At 40.1% G+C, this 18,201-nt stretch overlaps 2 protein-coding genes across 2 annotated transcripts; one reads left to right on the forward strand and one right to left on the reverse strand.

Moving 5' to 3' along the window:
• Positions 1–4,648: 4,648 nt before the first annotated feature.
• Positions 4,649–5,672, reverse strand: LOC307259112 (hepcidin-like; the record flags this gene model as incomplete). The annotated part of the gene is made up of 3 exons (XM_080038846.1): positions 4,649–4,747; positions 4,929–5,006; positions 5,586–5,672. 3 exons carry the CDS (start codon positions 5,670–5,672, stop codon positions 4,649–4,651), a joined length of 264 nt encoding a protein of 87 aa, XP_079894972.1.
• A 1,994-nt stretch (positions 5,673–7,666) lies between these two features.
• LOC307259430 (hepcidin-like) lies at positions 7,667–8,215 on the forward strand (the record flags this gene model as incomplete). Its single annotated transcript, XM_080039267.1, has 3 exons — positions 7,667–7,753; positions 7,858–7,935; positions 8,117–8,215. The coding sequence occupies 3 exons, from the start codon at positions 7,667–7,669 to the stop codon at positions 8,213–8,215; spliced, it is 264 nt and encodes an 87-aa protein (XP_079895393.1).
• Between the last annotated feature and the right edge of the window lie 9,986 nt (positions 8,216–18,201).

Genomic DNA, 18,201 nt, shown 5'->3' on the forward strand with positions numbered 1-18,201 from the left:
TCCTCAGGAATTTCCCAAGGCGATTCCCAGCATCACCTGTGATGCAAGTCAATTCCTGGTGGCAGGTGATGAGGCAATAGTGGCCGAAGTGAGTATAAATACCAGTATGTTTTACACACTAAACCATCAAACAGAGGAACAACTCAAAGAGCTGACAAGACTCACAAAACAACAACTTAATCCACTCAAACTCTCCTAAAATGAAGACCTTCAGTGTTGCAGTTGCAGTGGCCATCATGCTCACCTTTATTTGCTTTACTGAGAGCTCTGCTGTCCCAGTCACTGAAGTAAGAACTTCACTTAAACTCTTTAATTTTGCTTATTAGCTATACAATATTTAAATTAAACTCCTATTGTAACTGTGCACAATTATTTAACAGGTTCAAGATCTGGAGGAGCCAATGATCAATGACAATCCAGCCGCAGAAATGGAAGAGACATCAGTGGAATCCTGGAAGGTAGGTTCAGTTAACTGAATGAACTGAGGCAATTACATGGAGCTATAATTCAAATCTAAGTGGATGTGTTTTCACTTCAACATTCCATGATGCTCTGTCCACATAAGGAGAGAGAATAAACACAGTGAGTGATAATGCTGCAGATGAACACTTGCTCATGTCTTGTGTCTTTCACACACAGATGCCGTATAACAACAGACACAAGCGTGGCCTCAAGTGTAAGTTCTGCTGTAACTGCTGCCCCAATATGTCTGGATGTGGAATGTGCTGCAGATTCTGAGGATTCCTGCTCCAACCAGCACTGATTTAGATATGTGTCTTCAAACAAATGTAACACTTTGAACTGTATTTGTTGTGTTTTCTTTTTACATCAAATGTATTATCAATAAATCCTCATGGTTTCAGAATACAATGTGCATATTGTGAATTGAACTCTTATCATATCAGTGATTCTTGAGAACCAGGACAAAAGGCTGTCTTCCATATGTAACTGCTGTTTTGTTTAAAGCTAAAAATATTTAAAATTCAAGATGTTATTAGGGAATAAGAATAGAATGTCTAGAGCACAATTATCCCCTTAAATTTAATTTGATCATTATTAAGTCAAACATATGACACTTGTTATCTTCTCACGACGTCCAAAACAGTGTGTCCTCAGAGAAGGTTTAATCTTTCATATACAATAACACATATTAAAAATGTACTTTAATTATTAAAAATAGTTTTTTTCCCCCAAAGCAAAACTAAATAATCTCTCATATCAATTAAAACAGTTTTTCTAAAACATATTCATGTTTTATAAGGATTCTAAGTGGTGGGACCACTTTACTGAAAGTCACCACCCTCAGACATTTCGTCATGTAAAATGTAATAAAATCAGGCAAAATAAGGGGCAGCTGTCACTTTGAAGGACCTCTTGTCAAATTCTTCCTCTGCAGAGTACATTAGAGCCAGACAGGCTCTGATAAGTGTTGTTGTTTTAGAATAGTTTACATTCCGAATCTTGAAAGTCCTTTGTCTCAACCATGATATGTCAACACCGACTTTTGAAGAAGTTATTTGAAATGTTTTGATTATTTTATTTTCCTGAAGTAGTTCATACTAGCACCTAACATCAACAGAAAAACCAAATGGCTACTAGATAAATTCAATTTGTTATGTTAAAGAAACGTCAAATATGTCAACACCATCAGACAGGAAATCTGACGGAGTTGACATCTGACGGTGGTGATAGGCCAATGACGATAAAAAAAAAAAAATCTAGGAGGTTGTGTCAAAGCTTAGCTCAGTAGCTTAGTATAAATTGGATACATAGGGGAGGATGGGGGAATGTGAGACATCGGGTAATGTGAGACACCCCCTGTATGGGACATGGAACACATTTTTGGTCATGTGACATATATGTTTTCAAGCCCCCCTCTTTTCCCCTTGGCCATGAAAGAGAGGACCTCTTGGTAATGTTGTAAGCATGTTTTTTTCACAAAACTGTCTTTTTAGTATGTTTAAACATTTTATTGAAGAAAATGAGGCAGTATGGTATACATTCAGAAACAGTTACCGTTAGAGGCATTTTCAGTTTTTTCCAAATTATGATTTCTTAACCCCTCCACCCACCCTCTTTCCCAGATTCCTCAGCATAACAAAAAAATAAAAAATAAAGACTGACAGACAAGAGCAAACAGACAAAGACAGGATAGAACAGACAAGATAATTAAGCAAGTAAATAAATGATATAAAACAAAACCTTAAACACAAAAGATACAAAGATTAAGTATAGTATTAAAGTATCTCAATATTGCGTTATGCAAATAATAGAATGGATTTTTTTTTTTTTTTTTTAAACATGTTTTACACCACAGTGTTCAAAATATGTCACTCCTACAGGAGAGGGCAGGGTGGTGGACAGGGCAGCAGCGCACAGATAATAATTTAATGCAAAGTAGTGTAATGTAATGTAAAGTATGTTTTGGGTTCTACTGTGCAATTTCACTCGCAGGCAGACGGTCAAAATAGCTAATCAACGGTTGCCAGTGACAATGGAATTTATCCGAGCAGCGTCTTTTTAGTTTGTAAAAGTACATTTTCTTGGTGTCAAATTAATCGATTGTTGTGCCTAATCAAATTGATTCAGGTAGAAAAACTTATATCTCACATGTTGATGAACTACCAACATATGAAACCATGTGATTATGATAACTGAAGATTAGCCTGAATTGCTGAGGGAGGTAGATTTTCTCAAATTATGGCAGTGGGGTAAAGTGAGACAAATGCTGTGGGGTAAAGTGAGACAGTGTCTGTGCCCTCTTTTAATGAATCCATTATATTTGAGGTAGCAAGGAGACTAGCTTGAAAAGACAAAAGACAATGTGGGCTTGAGGTGGGGGTTGATGGTTGAAGGGGTGTCAGCAAGGGCATGGTTTGGCACATATGTATGTGGGGGACAGGAGAGTGACCATTAAAATCAATAGACTCTAAGAAATATGTCTTTATTCAATGAATGATCCGAATAAAAAAAAATGCAGGAAAAAAAGACTCAAAAGATGGAAAATGACAGCTGGGTCTAGTCCTGTTCTGAGTCCCAGACTGTTCTGGTTCTGATTGTCCTTTTCTCTGACCCCCAAACACTAGCTGGCTCTAAGGGTCCTGTGTTCTGACCCCCAGACTGTGTTTTAATCTAACTGGTTCTATCTGTCATTTGAATGTTAATTATTGAATATGAATTATATGTTGTATTTGATCAGAGTTACTTTCAAGTGTTTAGAAAAATGTCTTGCTTAATTGATTAAACCCCATGATTATGTTACTAATCCGACATAAGTTGTGTAATATTTGGCTTTCAAGCTAGGTGTCAGGATTCTAACTGTTACAATTTGTGTTGTTATGGTAGTTTCAGAGTGTAAAAAAGAAGTGGTTCTGTTTACCCCCTTGATTTTTTTGGTCTGTCTCAGTTTACCTCGAAGCTGGGGTAAAGTGAGACACATGACAACGTTTTTTGAAACAATCATATTTTCACTGCCGTTCGTGCTGAATAAATTCTGATAACGTACATTGCTAGGAAACATCCTGAATTAATGGGAAATGTGTGCATTTGACTGATAAATCATTTTAGCTCGCTAAGAGGAGAGCAAATGTAAAACGTGTCTCACATTACCCCGTTGTCCCCTACACCCCTCACATATCTTCAAATATTTCATTATATCTTTTCATGGGACAACACTGAAGAAATTACACTTTGATACAATGTAAAGTAGTCAGTTTGCAGCTTGTATAACAGTGTAAATGTACTGTCCCCTCAAAATAACTCGACACACAGCCATTAATGTCGAAATTGCTGGCAACAAAAGTGAGTACACACGTGAGTGATGTCCAAATTGGGCCCAAAGTGTCAATATTTTGTTGCCACTGGAATCCTCTTCCACCCATTCATGACAACATCACAGAGCTGGTGGATATTAGATACCTTGCGCTCCTCCACCTTCTGTTTGAGGATGCCCCAAATATGCTCAATAGGATTTAGGTCTGGAGACATGCTTGGCCAGTCCATTATCTTTACCCTCAGCTTCTTTAGCAAGGCAGTGGTTGTTTGAAGTGCGTTTGGGGTCGTTATCATGTTGCAATAATGCCCTGTGACACACAATCAAAATGAATGTGTGTTTGATACATTCATTTTGATTGGGATTGATGTATATAACTGTTTTTGAACGCAGCTGCATTTTTTTTATGTTGGAAACAGGTTCCTCAACATTATTTAGTTTTGATTTATGATATAATTCAATCCTAAAATTACATGTGGAATAAGTATGTTTTGTAAACTAACTGCAGGCTATGACAATATAAACAAATCCCATCCTCTTAAACTGAAAAATGCACCTTTAATGTAGAGTGTTCCACCTTAAAAATAGTATGAAGGTGTCATGTTACCAATTTTGCAAGAAATTCATTTCTGTCCCGTTAGCAAAAACATACCACACAAGTACATTCATGAGTATTGAACATATTGAAGTAGGAAATTAAGAGAGTTTAAGAATTGTACTCTGATAAGAAGTCACAATATGCATGTTGTATTGTGAAACTTTAGGATTTATTGATCATACATTTGATGTAAAAAAATTAATAAAAATAAAAATAGAATTCAAAGTGTTACATTTGTTTAACAAAAATGAAATCAGCGCTGGTTGGAGCAGGAATCCTCAGAATCTACAGCATGGTCCACATCCAGACATCCTGGGGCAGCAGTTACAGCAGAATTTACACTTGAGGCCACGCTTGTGTCTGTTGTTATACGGCATCTGTGTGTGAAAGACACAAGACATGAGCAAGTGTTCATCTGCAGCATTATCACTCACTGTGTTTATTCTCTCTCCTTATGTGGACAGAGCATCAGGGAACGTTGTAGTGAAAACACATCCACTTAGATTTGAACTATAGCTCAATGTATTTGCCTCAGTTCATTCAGTTAACTGAACATACCCTCCAGGATTCCACTGATGTCTCTTCCATTTCTGCAGCTGGATTGTCATTGATCATTGGCTCCTCCAGCTCTTGAACCTGTTAAATAATTGAGCAGAGTTACAGTAGATGTCTAATTTTTACCATTTATAAAAATAATTAATAAGCAATCTTTTTTTTTTTTTTTTCCTTTATCCTCGAAAGATCAATTGACGGGTGACCATCATTTACAATGATGTCGAGTAAAATTACAATACACACAAACACAATGCAAATGTACAACAAGCTGACAAAGAGACAAAAACTATTAAAACATTCAGATCAAATGGGTGAAGCAGAACATTGTCTAACCAAAACAATTACAGATGGTGTGGGGCTGATTCAAAATAATATGTTTAAATTTGTCAAAGGATATGAGGGTATCTATTTTTTATTTGATGCTGTAAGTTGTTCCAGGAGTCAGGGGCACTACAGCTGCAAGCTGTCTTTCCAAGCTCAGACTGGGCTTGAGGAGCATAAAGCAAAAGCATGTCAGTGGAGCGGGTCTGACAAAGCCCATCTAAAATTTGCAGCATTTCTGTTAAATGCGGAAGCTTTCCGGTCAGGGCTTTATAAATAAAATAAAAATGTGCCAATGTGCGTCACATCTTTCAAAGGAAATTGATTTGTAGTACTTACTTGGGTGACTGGGACAGCAGAGGTCTCCGTAAGGCAAATAAAGGTGAGCACTATGGCCACTACAACGGCAACACTGAAGGTCTTCATCTTAGGAGAGTTTGAGTGGATTAAGTTGCTAAGTCCTTTGAATCTTTTGGCGAGTCTATAGCTCTTTGAGCTGTTCCTCTGTTTGATGGTTGAGTGTGTAAAACATACTGGTATTTATACTCACTTCAGCCACTGTTGCTTCATAATTTGCCTCCAGGAATGGACTTGCATCACAGGTGATGTCGGGAATGGTTTTTGGGAAATTCCAGAGAAATTAGATTTTCTCCATTATTGATTGTAGGATCAGGGTTAATGTTAAGGTCACGACACAGTGTCTGTCACAGTATGAAATCATGCATTGATAATGTTTTTTTAAATTGTTCATCACTTACACATACTATGTCTTTTTCAAGTTTGGAAGCTCTGACTTCCATTGAAAAAAAAACAACGTTCAAGTGAAGAGGAAGGGATATTGATGACTTGTTCATTCTGATCACTTTTTCCATATACGTGGATAAAGTAGATTTAATAAACACCTAAAAGTATGCTCACATACAATACACATGTATTTCTGTTTTAGTAGTAAGCTGTATATTACAGCAGTAGTGGAGGGATTCATGTTACTGTTGGTTGACACAGATTGTATGAATTCAGGCAGGGATTTTGGTTATTGCAAGATTTGAGATTGAAGTCACTGAAAGTTCAAAGTTTCCCAGACGTTATCAGGGTTGACTGTACACAGTGATTACCTCATTATACCTTTTGTTTGAATAGTTTTTTTTATACCAAAAGCAAAACTTTCCAGCTGTGTAAGTAAGGAAGGAAACATTATATAATATAAATAAAATAACCAATAGTTATTTGTTTGTGTTGTGCATAGGCACAGAGGACATTTTGCTTTCTTACTGTACATTTTACAACATGTGCAGCGACGTCTCCATATTTGAAGACGTTTATGCCTTGGCTGATGGTTCATGTTTGATGTCATACCTTGGCAGCTCTGTGCCCTGACCCTAAAGATGAAGTCTGTAACTTTACTTTAAGGAGGGCATTATTTTTATTTTCTGGTAGAAAGTGGTCATTACTACGTCTTTTCCTACTGCAGTTACAAGAGACCCTTTTAAAACACAACACACTAGTCTCACGTGTTAGGTTGCAGGTTGCTAGCTTCAGGTATAAACGCAGACACAGACGGCTTAGTGGATAGATAGATGATTTAATAATAACAAACCACTGGAAACAAGGACCACAAGGCACTCACCAACTCGACAATGCTAAGAGACAACACACAAAGGGAAGACAAGGACTTAAATAGGCGAGACAGGGGAGACAACGAGGCACAGGTGAAACACATTAGGAAGGGAGACAGGGACACTTGACAGGACATGGGGAGAAACGAGACAAAGATACCAAAGTAAAACAGGAAACACAAGGAAACATACCAATACAAGACTAACAGACGGATCATAAAATCACCAGCAAAGCAACACCCCCTAAATAAATCCAGCATGGTTTGAGCTCAGAGAATATTTTTGAAAGCAATTAACAATGCCATTAGAAATGTATTGTACTGTATTAACTTGAGCAACCCCAACATATGAAAATATGATATGATGTAACGTGTCATTACATGGTTATGTTGGACATATTGCACATCAGGACCGCTGCATGCCTTCAACAGGGTTTCCTATGTGAAAAAGTTGTGCCGCTAGCAAAATGCAATATGTATATTCAACTTTTTTTGTTGAAAATCTTAGTATCTTTCACTAAAACAAAGTGTAGTTTTAATGTTAACCCTTATCGTAAAATCAATAATGATACAATCAATAATACTGACCATCCCCTCCCCAAGGAATTTCCCAAAACAATTCCCAACATCACTTCTGATGCAAGCCCATTCCTGGAGGCAAGTGATGAGGCAACAGTGGCCGAAGTGAGTATAAATAACAGTTTGTTTTACACACTCAACCATCAAACAGAAGAACAACTCAAAGAGCTGAAGACTCAAAAGATTCAAAGGATTTAACAACTCAATCCACTCAAACTCTCCTAAGATGAAGACCTTCAGTGTTGCAGTTGCAGTGGCCGTCGTGCTCACCTTTATTTGCCTTCAGGACAGCTCTGCTGTCCCAGTCACTGAAGTAAGAACTTCACTTAAACTCAATTATTTTGCCTATTAGCCATAAAAAAAATTTAAAAGGGTAGAAAAAGACTCCTACTGTAACTGTGCTCAATGTATTAACAGGTTCAAGAGCTGGAGGAGCCGATGATCAATGACAATCCAGCTGCAGAAATGGAAGAGACATCAGTGGAATCCTGGAGGGTACGTTCAGTTAACTGAATGAACTGAGGAAAATACATTGAGCTATAATTCAAATCTAAGTGGATGTGTTTTCACTACAACGTTCCCTGATGCTCTGTCCACATAAGGAGAGAGAATAAATACAGTGAGTGATAATGCTGCAGATGAACACTTGCTCATGTCTTGTGTCTTTCACACACAGATGCCGTATAACAACAGACACAAGCGTGGCCTCAAGTGTAAGTTCTGCTGTAACTGCTGCCCCAGGATGTCTGGATGTGGACCGTGCTGCAGATTCTGAGGATTCCTGCTCCAACCAGCACTGATTAAGTTATTTAGTCTTTGAATAAATGGAACACTTTTGTATGTGTTTTTACAAAATGTGTATAGTCAATAAATATTTTTGGATTAACAATACAGTGTGAGTTGAACTCTAATCATATTGAAAGCTGTACATGCCAAAGGAAGCTTTTTCCATGTCTCTCCTATGAGAGATACAGGACACATTTTTGTAAATACATCCTATACTTTAATTTACATAAATGCATCAACACACAGAGAACATTTTGCTTTGCCTGACTGTACAACATGTGCATCAACATCTCTGTGTTTGAAACCGCACGCTCTGTTTGTAGGAAATACTGGCTGGATGGTTCATGGTTGGTTTCAAAGGTGTCTCTGACCTGACGTTAACCCTAACACTAGAATCCTATTATCAATAACGGATTACCTATTATATCCTATTCTCTTTGGAATTTCCCCCGAACCATTTCCAGCATCACTGGTTATGCAGCCTATTCCTGGAGGCAAGTGATGATGCAATGAGGCAAAGCACATGAGCTGGACGAGCCACTAAACAATGACAATTGAGTTGCGGCAATATGAAGAGACATTGCTTGTTCAGTTAATGAAATACATTGAACATGGACTCATTGACATTTAACTTCATTCTTTTTCTTTTGAACTGCCTTGACACCTCCTGGATTAATCAGGATGAACTGAACAGAATAAGCACTATGCGCTTGTCTCCTTTCTTTTGAACAGATTCTGTAAAATGTCAGTGAGAGGTTTTGGGTGAGGCTTTTTCTGTGGCTGCTGCATAATCATGTGCTGCAAGTAAGTCTTCTTGTAGCAGCCGGATTCAGGATTCAAGCCACAACCACTGAAGTTTGATTTGTTGAAGGTTTTTTGTCTTAAATTAAAATTTCTGATGTCAGTGGTCTCTCAGTAGTAGTTACTATGCAAGTATATCAGTCTCTACTTCATACACAATCAGTTGAAAGGAAAGTAAATCACATTACAAAATATCCCACTCACTCTCTGCATAAGTCTTTCCAGTTACTACCATCAGGCCGCCGCTATAAAGTCCCCCTAGCCAAGAAAAACACTTACAAAAACTCATTCATTTCCCACTGCCATAAACATCTTAAATAAAATATAATGACCCAAACACCGACATAAACACTATGCCACTTTGCAGACATATATTATGATTTTTATCCGGTGTTAATTATTTGATTAGTGATTTAATTCTGTCTTTTAAAAACACATGCTGTATGTTGATTGTCCGAGTTTGTTTTGCACTGTATGTGGTATGCTGAGCCTCGTGTAAGACTGCTCCATGGCTGACCCTGCACGATGACCCCCTCTGGAGTGTGGTGTGAGATGGGATATGCAAAAAGACAGATTTCAACGAAGCCTTGTGTTTATTGACAAATAAAGCCACTTACCTTAACTTGACTTAACTAAGATGATTTAAGTCACGACAGACAATAAAGCTTTCTGAATCTGAATCAAATATTACTGCATATACTATTGTGTATTCTCACATCTAGCATTAGTATCAATAATAATCAGCAAGAGAGATCAAAACTGCCTTACACAAATGGGTTACTATGATGCAACTCCAATACATTATATAGGCCTACAGTATGTCACAATACTGGCCCAAAAACATGGGTGTGAAGGAAATGGTATCCTCCATTGGCTTTTAACAAACAACACTTCCAGAGGAAATTTCATTTTCCAAGGGGTGGTCTGCTGTCCCAGTGCTAACCAGGCCCGGCTCAGCTCTGCCGTGCTTGGCTTGTTATCCCACTACAGTGAGGGGAGGAGTATGGCATCTAGCCATGGTGGTATGCATGCTATTGTTACTTACAGCACGGTTGGATTGCACCTCACAATTATAATGACCACAAAGTGCAAAGGTTCAGTAAATGGTCTGGTGTTAATTCAGTGCAGAAATGATTAGAGGAACACACACTCAGATGGACTTCTGTGATGAATGGGGAAGCAACATACAGAGAGGTCATCATACTGCAAGTGGCAAGCAAACAATGGCAAAACTGTGGTTGCTATTTAAACCTGTGTGATTATGATTTAATCACCCGGACACGCACACAGAAGTGCATTTACACACCCAAACATACACACATATGCTCACACTAGCTCACACACAGACCACCAGTCTGGAGCCTGGCGGACTCCTGCTCTGATCCCACCCTCATGCAGCCTTGCGGGGGGCTGAGCGGTGTGCCAGGCCTGCCTCGCGCCCAGACGGATGCCCGCTGTACGCCCCCATAGCAACAGAGCTGCTGCCAAACCACACAAGGAGATAGTAAATGAGAGCAGAGGGTTCTGTTCAGCTTCCTCACACACACACACACCATGTGGTTTATTTTATCTTACAAACCCACACACACACACAACACAATGCAGGCTGGCCGGCAGGCAGCAATTAGGGGCCTGTTCATCGGTAAGCTACAGTATACCAGCACTATAAATCTTCAAGAAAAGAGGGTTTCCAAGTGTACAAACTGAAGCGTTTTGGGTAGTAAGCTGAGGAATTCACAGGATGTTGTTGTTGTTGGTCACTTTATTAGTAGACACTGGAGACTATTCAGACAGAGGCAGATGAAGATCATGGCGTCAGATTTTTCGCTGAGAAGCACTTTTTGGCTTTCCCTGACAGGTCAGCCATACCCCTGAGGAGATGATGAACACATGTATCCACCTTATTTACTGTTACATTAATAATAATAAAACAACTAAAGCTCTACAGCTACAATGTTCACCATCTTCCAGGAATGCATGCTGGCATGTACTGTATTAGTATAGTAGTAGTTTGGGACCAAGGGCGCAGTTTGCTCAATACTTTGACCTGAATTAAAAGGTCAAGAAATGACCAAAGTCAGTACAGTTTATCTGAGGGGGACATGAACGTCTTTCAACCGGTTCCATGTCATCCAATAGTTTTATTTTACTCAAAACCACTCAATTCAATTGCACTGTGGTTCAAGAGGAAACCTTTAGGGGACCCCAAGTCAGACACATATCTAGGAACAATGTCCAAAATGTGTGTGCCTATCCATCAAGTGGTTGTTGAGATGTTTTACTGGATGGATAAGATCTGAAAAGTCAGGGGATCATCAAAGTAAGTAGGTCTCTAGGGATCATGAAAGGCTGTGCACATTTTCAAGGCAATCCATCATTTAGTTGAGAGATATTTCAGTTTAGACCAAAGGGGTTGACGGTCCAAACAATCAACACAGTAGCACAGAGCCCAACACTATAGCATGGCTAAATGTGACTGACAAAATCAAACTTTCCGCCTAATGTGAAAATAAAATGAGGAGATTTAATGAACCAAATGATTTGATTAAATGGTATTTCCAATCAAATCATGTTGGTTACTTTACCCCTTGGTTGGCAAAATGCTCAACATTAATCAGGCAAATTTCACCGGAATGATGAATTATACTTTTTAAAATGAATATCGAACACTACGAAGCAGAACTTTGGAATCGCTTTCTATTAATGTCCTGCTTTGATTGGATCCAGAGGGCCACATTAAAATACAATTTCCCCTGTGATACAGTGCTGTGAAAAAGTATTTGCCCCCTTCCTAAATTCTTCTGTTTTTGCTTGTTTGTCACACTTATTTGTTTCAGATCATCAAAACATTTATAATTTAAGACAAAGGCAACTCTATTGAAATCAGAATACAGCTTTTGAATTTTCATTCTTTTTATTGAATGTAAATAGTTAACCAGAACCTATTACACCCATGTGAAAAAGTATTTGCCCCCTAAACTTAATAACTGGTTGTGCCACCCTTGGCCGCAACAACTGCAACCAAATGTTTGTGATCACTGGCAATGAGTCTTCTACATCGCTCTGGTGAAATGTTGTCCCTATCTTCTTTGCAGAATTGTTTTAATTCGGCCATTTTGGAGGGTTTTCAAGCATGAACTGCCTGTTTGAGGTCACGCCACAGCATCTCAATCGGTTTTAACTCCAGACTTTGACTAAGCCACTCCATACATTTTATTTAGTTTTTTCTGAGCCATTCAGAAGTGGACTTGCTGGTGTGTTTGGGATCATTGTCCTGCTGCATCACCCAAGTTCTCTTGAGCTTGAGGTGATGAACTGATGGCCGGACATTCTCCTTCATGATGTTCTGGTAGAGAGCAGAATTCATAGTTCCATCAATTATGGCAAGCTATCCAGGTCCTGAAGCAGCAAAGCAGCCCCAGACCATCGCACCACCACCACCACCACCATGTTTGACTGTTGGTATGATGTTCTTATGGTGGAACGCTGTGTTAGTTTCACACCAGATTTAACAGGAACCAGGCCTTCCAAAAAGTTCCACTTTTGACTCGTCAGTCCATAGAATATTTATCCAAAGGTTTTGGGACCATCAAGATGTTGTTTGACAAATGTGAGAAAAGCCTTTGTGTTCTTTTTGGTCAGCAGAAGCTTTCTCCTTGGCACTCTCTCATGGATCCCATTTTTGCCAAGTGTCTTTCTTATGGTGGAATCATGAACACTGATCTTAACTGAGGCAAGTGAGGCCTGCAGTTCTTTAGATGTTCGTCTGGGTTCTTTTCTTAGCTCCTGGATGAGTCGTCGATGAGCTCTTGGAGGTATTTTGGAAGGCCGGTCACTCCTGGGAAGGTTCACCACTGTTCCAAGTTTTCTCCATTCGTAAATTATGGCTCTCACTGTGGTTCGCTGGAGTCCCAAAGCCTTAGAATGGCTTTGTAATCCTTTCTAGACTTATAGATAACAATGACTTTGTTTCTCATCTGTTCTTGAATTTCTTTTGATAGTGGCATCATGTGCTGCTTTTTGAGATCTTTTAGTCAACTTCACTGTGTCAGACAGGTTCTATTTAAGTGATTTCTAGATTCTACAGGTCTGGCAGTAATCAGGCCTGGGTGTAGTCACTAAATTGAACTCAACATTCCAAAATATGTGGTCAATTGATTGATTTATTAAAGGGGGGCAATTTCTTTTTCACACAGGGCAAGGTACGGTTGAATAGATTTTTACACTTAATAAATGAAATCATCATTTAAAAACTGCATGTGATATTTACTCGGGTTATCTTTGATTAAAATAAAAATTTGTTTGAGGATCTGAAACATTTAAGTGTGACAAATATAAAAAAATAAAAGAAATCAGGAAGGGGGCAAATACTTTTTCACAGCACTGTATGTCATTGGACTGCAATTGTTTCAGACTGCTAACCGACAGATTAGTCATCACTTTCTACAGTTAATCACTTAAACCAGCAACAGCGGAGAGCAGAGTGTGAACCTCCACCGCAGGTCACACTCCATGGCAAAGCCTGGGAGCCATTCACTCTCTCTCTCTCACACACACACACACACACACACACACACACACACACACACACACACACACACACACACACACACACACAAACACAAACAATCAGGGCTGGGAACCACTGACATGAGGTCAAGACCCTCCCTACAGCTGAGTTGATTAAACACGTTTCTACAACCCACACACTGCCCAATAAAATGTGCTGTGCTGAGGATGATGACTGCGTCGCACTCACTGGGAGCATCACTGGCTACAGCCTTTTTCCCAGAGAGCCCAGCCGAGCGAGCCCGACCCTGCCCAAGAGGCTCCACTTCCACCTACTCGCCCTACCTTAAGGGAGCAATCAACCCGACTTCTTATTAGGAGGATAATGCCTGTTTGTACATGTGTATGAATGAATATTTCCTCCACAGACCCTCCAAGTGGAGCCAAAGGTTGCTTCTGAACCATGGCGCAGCATAATCCGGCCCCGAATGGAGGTGGTGGTGGTGGTGGTGGTGGGGGCAAGATAAACATTCCAGGACAATGAGACCTTCCCTTACCCCCTGCTGTACTCATACCCACTTAAAATCTGCTTATCCACAATGGAACCCCTTGGCTCAAGTGAACAGCCCCCCTGGAACCGGTGCAGTGCCACTGCAGAATTAACACAGCCCCCTGTTTCCTTGAAGCCACAAGTGTCAGCAATGGCTCACACACAACCCTTCTGGGCCCTCTTGAGCACATTATATCCAATTCAACTGGTCTTAATAGACTTTAATAAGACCTGTTTCCGATTAATTCTCCCTTGAAACCGGTAGTAACACGGCTACTAGGCACATATAAAAAATGAATGAATGGAGGGGGCCTGCCAGAGAGTCAGGAGGGGGAAAAATAGGAATCCTTGTGGATTTGTCCTCACCAGCTGGCTCTAGAGCCCAATATAATGGCTGTGCCCATGGCTCTCAGAGAAGCAGTGAGTAGATCATATTTGCCCAGCCTGTAATGCATTTAAGGTGCGCAGTTTGATTCAGCTCAGGTCTTAAAGCCTGTGCATGTCACATCCTGAGAGGAAGGACAGGGTCGCTCTGCCTATATTCCCCTCAAGTGCATGGGGACAATGGCTTTGTGTTGTGTTTAGATTCCAATGTAAAGGAAAAAGCCAGACATTTCAGAGGAACATGGGGTTAAATAAGCCAAGAAATGCTTACAGCACCCTTAGGAAACACCACACTGTGTAGAAACGCCTGTCTGTTCCATGTAATGGATGGTGATAAAAAGTTCCATGCCCCCCTCTGCACCTGCTGTTATGAAGCCTGACCAGAGGAACACTACCACGGCAAGTGACTCGTAAATATTTCCCCATTTGTCATCCAAGAATGAAAGAAATAATAAAGCACAGTGATATTAATGTGCAAGGTAGGTGAGCATTGAGAACATGAATCTTTTCCACTTCCTGTCCAGCAGGTGAGGCCAGTGCTAAGGGCTTTAAGGGGACTGTGGTCATCATGTATACTTCCACATTACAGCTCGGAAACGTTTGTACAATTTCCTGTTTCAAACGTCTCCACAGTAAACCAAATGACTGTCACGGACAATTAGCTTTTATTGAAGAAACATATTTAGTTTTGGGATTAACTTGTTACCTAGCAACTTCTGGCAAAGCCAAAATCTGCATTTAGAGCGACTTTGGATCACATTATTGCAATTAGGGGTAAGTTTAGTAATAAAAGTCACCCATTAATGCCACCATTTAGTGGGCTTGTACACACCATGATGGTTAACATATGGCAAACGTGTTCAAAATATTAGGATCTGGTTGTCCTTTGACACCACTGTGTTCCCACTGGTTGCTGTTTCGGCCCGTGCCAAACACTATGGCTAACCCATATGAACGTTAATGATTCCAGATTTCCCCTCAACTCGAAGGGCAAGCGATGGCTCATTATACAGTTATTAAAAACGGCACATTATTGCAACATTTATTACCCCGGGCAATCTTATTTGGCCCACCAATGTCATAACTTCCATTTCTACCATCTGCATTGGAACGAATGTGTCACATGTGCCACAACTGCTGAACACTCGCATTAGGCTAAACAGTATGTGAATGTGGAGCAGAGGTCCCTGTGCCCCCCCCCTCCACCCCCCCTTACCCTCTTACTGTCTTGTGTGGTATACAGTGTGTACAATAGACTCTAAAACATGCCATAACAACCTGCTTTGAAAGCCCAGATTGCTATCAATGATCTATCCAGTGTTGAGCCCACTGGGTCATTTCCTGTTAGTGGTTTCACTTGTTGTGCCTTTGAACCAGGCTTTAATAATAGGACCCAACAGAACTAATGAAAATGCTCTCTGTCAGATTAAAAGGGAGCTTCAGTCTCAGCCACCAAACCACATTCAGCACAAACATTAAAACACAAACACACACACACACACACACATACACACACAGAGGCATGCATGCACACATACACACAGTTTACAGAAGTGGTTTACACAGGGAGGACCAGTCCTTCTGATGTGTGGATGACTGCTAACCCTCTTAACAACACTGAGAATGCCATCAGTGTCCTGTTTCTCACAGCTATAGTAGGGGAGAGAAGAAAAAATACGAGTGGATTGATGTCAAAAGGGGGGGGGGGGGGGGAAAGGTGAGGGAAAATAAAGAGGCCCATTCCTTCAAAACGTGTTATGGAATTCCCTTTTTTTCCATTGTAGACGCTGTAGTGTGCTGTAGTGGTGGTCTTGTTCCTTAATGAATCCACTTCAGTGCAGTTCCTCTGCATAAGCCTCTAGGTTTAATCCCCCAGTCTGGAGCAGTGATAGTCTGGCCCAGGGGATGACATCTGTGAATCGTTCATTAACTTGTAACCAGCAGCAGATGTCTTTAAAAACAACTCGCTACATCTACGCCTTATTTCATTCCCTGTAACAGTCATTTTTGCTTTGCTTCATTCACCCAGCTGGCTACATGGAGCCCTTTATTGACCTCCCTTTAAAAAAGAATATACAGTTTTATGACGATGATGAAACCCCAATATGGAGCCTTAAACCTGACAAAGAATGGTCAAAAGTATAACTGAACGCAGACAGAGCACCCCTTTTCTCTTCATAAGCTGATTAAAGGAGCAGTTCAACATTTTGCATTTTTAGCTTTTTGCCTCACTCTCCAGCTCAAGAAAATGTGACATAAACCGTTCCTGTAACTGTGTGTGCATTTTTGATATTGAAATGTGCAAAGGTCCCTCATCCAGGTTAGCTTAGCTCAGCCACTTGTAGTCAATGGGAGCAGGTCAAAGATAAACTTTACAACATCACTTGCTTTTTGGAACTTGTTTATTTACGACTTGGTGTTGCGCTCTATATTTTTACATGTTATGCCATTTTAGAATCAAAGACATGACCGACACAGGCACTTCCTGGTTTCCTTCCAGTATGTATTTGATTCATATGTACTGCATGCATGTATATTATATGATTAGACTCTTGTTACAGTAGCTGAAGCATTTTAGCCATCAAGCTAATGCAAACAAAGTTAGATAGCTATCACTGCTTGGAAGTTCAAAGACACAATGCTTCAACCACAATAGAAAGTATTTGACCCTGCTGAGTTTTTTTTGTTTGTTTGTTTTTTTCAATTTGGTGATTTAATGCAGCTTTTCTCATAATGGAATAATTGTTTTCTGGCTATAGTTCTTTAGCCAATTGTTACTGTTAAGTTCATAGCCTAGTGATGCTGCAGCAGCATGTGCCTGAATATGGAGGATTAACATTAGGCCTACATACCCTGGCTGCTGTAGTTTAACGTGGACACCTTTTTTATTATTTATTTTATGATGTATTCAGTGATATTTTTTTTTACTTGTCTGGCCTTTAACCACTCTTTGTCAGTTTTGGGGCTCCACAGCGGACATGTCACTCAGTGGAAGTGTTAAGCTGTGAAAATGAATAGCCTCCAGTGTAAAAATATGGCGTGCCACTTTGAACACCTGCAAAAGATGTTCAGGCACTTAAAACTGCTGTGTATTAGGCCTCAAGGTGGACCGGGAGCATATAAAGAGTGGGGTATTTCAACACTGACAGCCTCCCTATGGAAATATCATGTGTGATTTGAGGGGGGTTAACCAGAGCAGGAAGACTGCGGTCTGTGTCTCCAAGGGTGATATATATGTGACACAGCGTGATTCATCTGCTACCGTGCATCTATAAGCTGTCTAGCAGATTCTGTTTTTTTTTTCTCTTTTGGGACAATGAGTATACAGTGTGGATCTGGAGCTTAATTAGCCGTGACCTGCATTAAAACATATTCTTTATGCCCATATAGGCCTATCAGGAATAGGCTAGAAGAGACTTTTATACAGTATGTGTTTATTTGATGTTTTGAAGACCATAAAAGTGAATAAGTGGGATGTGTGTGCGTGATGAAAGACAAGTGCCACAGCCAAATACATGTTGTTGGGGCTTTACAGTGTGATGTTGGAGATGACTGAGCCACCAAAGTCATGCACTGGTGTTGTACCATGCATGGGGATACGTCATAGTGAATTACAAAACCCTTAACAGTGCCGTCATGCTGTTAAGGCCCAATCGACCATATCCAATCCTTTGGCTGGAGGTAGCACTTGTGTTATGCAGTGCCACGAGATGGATTTCACAAATGTGTTC

The sequence above is a fragment of the Ammodytes marinus genome (genome assembly GCF_949987685.1).
Source record: "Ammodytes marinus genome assembly, chromosome: 13".
NCBI classification, from domain to species: Eukaryota; Metazoa; Chordata; class Actinopteri; order Uranoscopiformes; family Ammodytidae; genus Ammodytes; species Ammodytes marinus.